We start from the raw sequence: 5,277 nt of genomic DNA on the forward strand, positions 1-5,277 counted from the left end.
AATTCTGCAGGACACCGGCCCTCCAGGACCCAGTTTGGGCACCCCTGGTATAGTGTCTGCTAGAATGTTAAAAAAATCTTCAGTGTTAAGTAAATATCTTTAAATTGTTGTTTTGAATGCATTTTGTATGATCTCTCTTATCTTAGTAAAATAATAAAGCAATACGCCCCAAGAATTTTCATTTAGGTGCATCCCTAGGCAAAAGTTATCAAACTTGCTTGGAGCACCTTTTAAACCAAATGGCAAAAGAGAGAGGAACTGAATGACTATTTAATAATAATAATAAAAATAAAAAAAAGTTAAAAATAATTTCAAAAGCAAGTTTTTATGAGTGTGTGCCTGTTTTTGCCATGTGTAGGCGTCTAGGCGCACCTGATTGTAAGCTGCAGCGCTGTGGGTTTTGTTGGGCCAAGAGAAGTCCAGCATCTGACTGTTCAGGAGAATCCCAGAGGGTGTCACAATGCGGCTTCCAAATGGCCGGTTTAGAGAGCTGGGAACAGAGGAAACATGAATTCATTCATTCATTCATTATGCAAATTACAGTGGCCATCCAGGAGCAGGACTGGACACCCCTGGTACTGGGTTTACCTACAAACACTCCATCACAGCCAAAGTAACACACCTCATAACAGACACGATCAAGTCATCGGTGCCCATGATCATGAGCTGGCTGGCCACAGCGCCTTCCTGCAGCTCGTATGACGGCGTGTAGTGCTCGGCCGGAGATGCCTGTGAATCACTGATCTTCTGCCGGAGCGCATCAGCCTGGCCTTTACTGCCAGAGCCAGCCAATGTTATAGAAACGGTATAGAAAGACACTATGTTGAAACACTGCTGTTGAAACAAACATGTTGTCCATTTCAGTTTTGATTCAATAATCACCTGAGCATCTGCGTCACCAACTCAGAAACCGATGAATCGAACATGGAGTCTCCCAGTCCACTGGCTTGAGACAAAGCAATCTTCAGAGACTACACGTGGAGGAAATTAAACAGACAGGAATACTTTGACAGTAGTGCATGAGCAGAGGCGCTGTTGTGCACCAGGGTTAAAAAAAATTGAAAAAAGACTTGAAATCAAACAAATGTTAACTGAAAAACTTTTATTAACGTTTATTTTAGCTAATCACCAATGCAACATTTCTCATTTTCATTTAGTTTAACTTGATGTAATAAAATGATTATAACTGAAATTAATGAAAACCATATGGACAAATAAACAAAGAAAATAACAAAATGACTCAATGAAAAATATAAAAACTAATAAAAAAATACTAATAAAACTATAATAGTATAACACACTTGTGCACTTTTGAATTAACCAGGGTTAAAAAAAATTGAAAAAAGACTTGAAATCAAACAAATGTTAACTGAAAAACTTTTATTAACGTTTATTTTAGCTAATCACCAATGCAACATTTCTCATTTTCATTTAGTTTAACTTGATGTAATAAAATGATTATAACTGAAATTAATTAAAACCATATGGACAAATAAACAAAGAAAATAACAAAATGACTCAATGAAAAATATAAAAACTAATAAAAAAAATACTAATAAAACTATAATAGTATAACACTCTTGTGCACTTTTGAATTTAAAATTTTAGGTGAACTCTCCCTTTAATCTTAATGAAAGGGCTGGTCACACTATACTTTTCTTTCCACTGACTTCCATTCATACTGTAGCGTCTGGACCAATCAGACACACCATTTTTCATTTGATTTAACAAATCAATTATTCATTAGATTAACAAATTGTCACAGTCCCCTCACCAAATAAACTGGATGCCAGGATGTCGGCAACAACACCAGGCCCCCCCCTGGTTACCATGGCAACCCTGACACCAGATACATTTATGACCTAATGGAATTTAGGTGGAGAAAATCACTGCCTTTTCCATAAGGAAAATCCCCAAGGCACAGTAGGAATGGACTTTTCTACTAATTAATTCATAGGAAACCTTTTATTTGAATGAACACACATAGCCTTCAGGTCATTGTGTATATTATTGCTGTCTTGTATATTATCTGTTGTATTGTAGACTATTTTATGCATGCTTATGATAGAACCACTCATTCATGTAACCTTACATATAACGTGTTTGGTCTCTATTAATTTGTATTCGGATGATCTAATTGAGAGTGTATATTGTATGTTTATACCTATGCAACATAGTGTTCTAAGAATCTTTAGTAATTTTGATCCAAGTTTCATATGCAAATTACCATGCTTTCAAACAAAGGGTCATAAAAACTCCCACTTGGGATGTCAGCCTCTCTCATTGGCCAAGCCCATCTTGAGAGGCGTGGATCTTTGCAGACTTTAAAGGCCGCACTTCATGTGACCCGCCCAGTGTCGGTGGTTTGGTTGAATTCTGAGAAGATGAAGATGTGAGCAAACGCTCCAGGAACACCCTCAGTTCGTGCCAGGCTTCGGCCTCGACTTTTCCATTCATCAAGATTCTCTGACTCAAAACTGGTTCTTTTTCATCAACCAACTTCAGCAAAGATCAACTGGAACCTTCAGATTACATCAAACCTCTCTTTCAGATAGATGAGACATGCAAGTATTCAAACTTAGTCTTATTAATTGATACATTAGGTATCATTTGCACCTTTTTACAGAGGTGTGTTTGAACTAAGAATCTGATGTTTCCCTCGGGTAGATCTGCTGAATATGCAAATGGTTCCATAACTTCATATTCTTATTTCTCTTCTCTTTACTGCGTTAAGCTTTAACCCTTTCCTATACAAACTGTGTGTGTGTATGTGTATGTGTGTGTTAGACCAGTTTATGTGTTTATGTAGTATGTTAGACTAGTTTAAGTGTTTATGTAGTTAATAAAACTTTACTTGTATCACACTTGACGTGGTTCATTGTTTGCTCATAACTGGAGTCACTTAATCATGCAGATTTATGCTACAGGCTCTGTGTAGAATTGTACAGTAAGAAAGTTATTTCCTTTAACCAGGAAATTAACGTTCTTAGAATTGACAGATAGTTGACCCTGAGAGGTCAGCTAAATATCTACAGCGGATCTAAATATTAATAATTAATTATAACTAGTTATGAAAAGCAAGCTCATGTGAAATTTAAAGACCTGTGAATTGTGTGGGATTGATTCATTGATACTTCACTGCGTGAGCTTTTAGCGGGATGAAAAAAAACCTTTAAATCTGCAGAATTGCAGTAAAGCGCAGTGAACTGCATATTTTTACATTCTGAATGTATTTTATGCTGGATTACGTTTGTAAAAAAAAAGACACCACACAGTGTGATGTCATGTTACAACCAATGTTCCCTCAATTTTTTTTTCTTGCCGAGCAAAACTTTTCTCTATTGGGCGGATATTTCAGCCACCTGAGCAAAAACATTCTTTATACCAGACCTGTACAGCGCACGCACAAAAAAAAGTGTGTAACTTTTAACTTTAACATGCTATTTATATTTGATTTGACCCTTGATGTAATGCACATTTTAGGTTACCTGATTTGCTTTTTCTAATTATGCGCCGTATGTATGGAACAAGCTTCAAGGTACATTACATATGGAATTTGTACCATCTCTTGCTATTTTAAAGTCTGTTTATATAGAACAGTGTACATGTTTTAATAACTGACTAGGATTTGTATTGTTTTTAGAAAATTGCATTTTGTGTTTGTTCATTGTGTGGTGATATGTATTTCTTTGTAACTTTGTCCTAAAAAAAAAGACACCACACAGTGTGATGTCATGTTACAACCAATGTTCCCTCAATTTTTTTTTCTTGCCGAGCAAAACTTTTCTCTATTGGGCGGATATTTCAGCCACCTGAGCAAAAACATTCTTTATACCAGACCTGTACAGCGCACGCACAAAAAAAAGTGTGTAACTTTTAACTTTAACATGCTATTTATATTTGATTTGACCCTTGATGTAATGCACATTTTAGGTTACCTGATTTGCTTTTTCTAATTATGCGCCGTATGTATGGAACAAGCTTCAAGGTACATTACATATGGAATTTGTACCATCTCTTGCTATTTTAAAGTCTGTTTATATAGAACAGTGTACATGTTTTAATAACTGACTAGGATTTGTATTGTTTTTAGAAAATTGCATTTTGTGTTTGTTCATTGTGTGGTGATATGTATTTCTTTGTAACTTTGTCCTTTGCTGCCTATCTTGACCAGGACTCCCTGGTAGAAGAGATATTGAATCTCAACGGGACCTTCCTGGTTAAATAAGTAAATAAATAAATAGCGGTTTGCCCGAGAATTGCAATTATTTCGCATTTACTAGAACTTAATCAAACAGTTTTCCCAACTAATTTTTGCATGTGTCTTGTGCGCAACATTATTTCTTCTGCGCGGTTGCTACGTAAGAAGTGCGCAGGGAACACTGGTTATAACTGTTGCGGACGGTGCCTGTAGAAATTCAGCATACTCAAAGTCTAGTGTTACATTTGACCCTTTAAATGCAGCTTTCTTCCTTGAACAATCATTCCACTGGCTTAAAGATGTTAACCCAGGGTAAAGCATATTGTGAAAAGCCATATAAACCATGCAATAATGTAAAAATTGACTTAATCTATTGAACAGAGTTAAAGGCATCTACTAAAGGCAAGAGACTCTGCAGAAAGCACAAAATACATGATACAAAGAGCAAGAAGAAAACATGAGATTATTAGGCACAAATACATCACTAGTGCACTTTATTTAAAGCCATAAATCAGTAGATCAGTAGCAGTACCTCAGCTATCCAGTGGTAAATGTTGCTCCTGGACACCTGGTTTGTGATGTTAAATCCCTCCAGGATGTTGAGAGCGGACAGCAGGGCGGCTCCCGCGTGGGGTGGAGGAGGAACAAACACCTGGTAGCCTGTCAGAGACACGCAAGGCAACGCACTGCTGAACCTGTCAATTAAAACATTGCTGAGGTGCTCAAGACTACAGGAGGTGCTGAACTTCATGGAAAACCAAGCCAATAAAGGCCTGAGGAAAAGATTTTCCAAAACAGGCAACAGGAAAGTCCTAATTGTCACATTAACCCAAGCAGCAGCAGGCTGGTCTACATTTACAAAGCAAAGCAAAGCAAAACTAAACAAAGCAAAGCAAAGCAAAACTAAACAAAGCAAAGCAAAGAAAAACAAAGCAAAACAAAGCAAAGCAAAGCAAAACTAAACAAAGCAAAACAAAGCAAAGCAAAACAAAGCAAAGCAAAACTAAACAAAGCAAAGCAAAGCAAAGCAAAACTAAACAAAGCAAAGCAAAGAAAAATAAAGCAAAACAAAGCAA

The 5,277-nt window shown here is 36.7% G+C and overlaps 1 protein-coding gene across 2 annotated transcripts in view; it reads right to left on the minus strand.

Annotated features, from left to right (window-relative positions):
* The window catches only part of LOC107557492 (gamma-glutamyltransferase 7), a 45,946-nt gene that overhangs the window by 13,570 nt on the left and 27,099 nt on the right, over positions 1-5,277 (minus strand). For both annotated transcript variants that reach the window (XM_016240922.1, XM_016240924.1), the window contains exons 9-12: positions 4,734-4,861; positions 883-971; positions 623-775; positions 373-490 (exon numbers count right to left, since the gene is read on the minus strand). In XM_016240922.1, the coding sequence (XP_016096408.1) occupies positions 373-490; positions 623-775; positions 883-971; positions 4,734-4,861 (488 nt within the window). The remainder of the gene's footprint in view (positions 1-372; positions 491-622; positions 776-882; positions 972-4,733; positions 4,862-5,277) is intronic.

The sequence above is a fragment of the Sinocyclocheilus grahami genome, unplaced genomic scaffold (assembly GCF_001515645.1).
Source record: "Sinocyclocheilus grahami isolate Dianchi unplaced genomic scaffold, SAMN03320097.WGS_v1.1 scaffold604.1, whole genome shotgun sequence".
NCBI classification, from domain to species: Eukaryota; Metazoa; Chordata; class Actinopteri; order Cypriniformes; family Cyprinidae; genus Sinocyclocheilus; species Sinocyclocheilus grahami.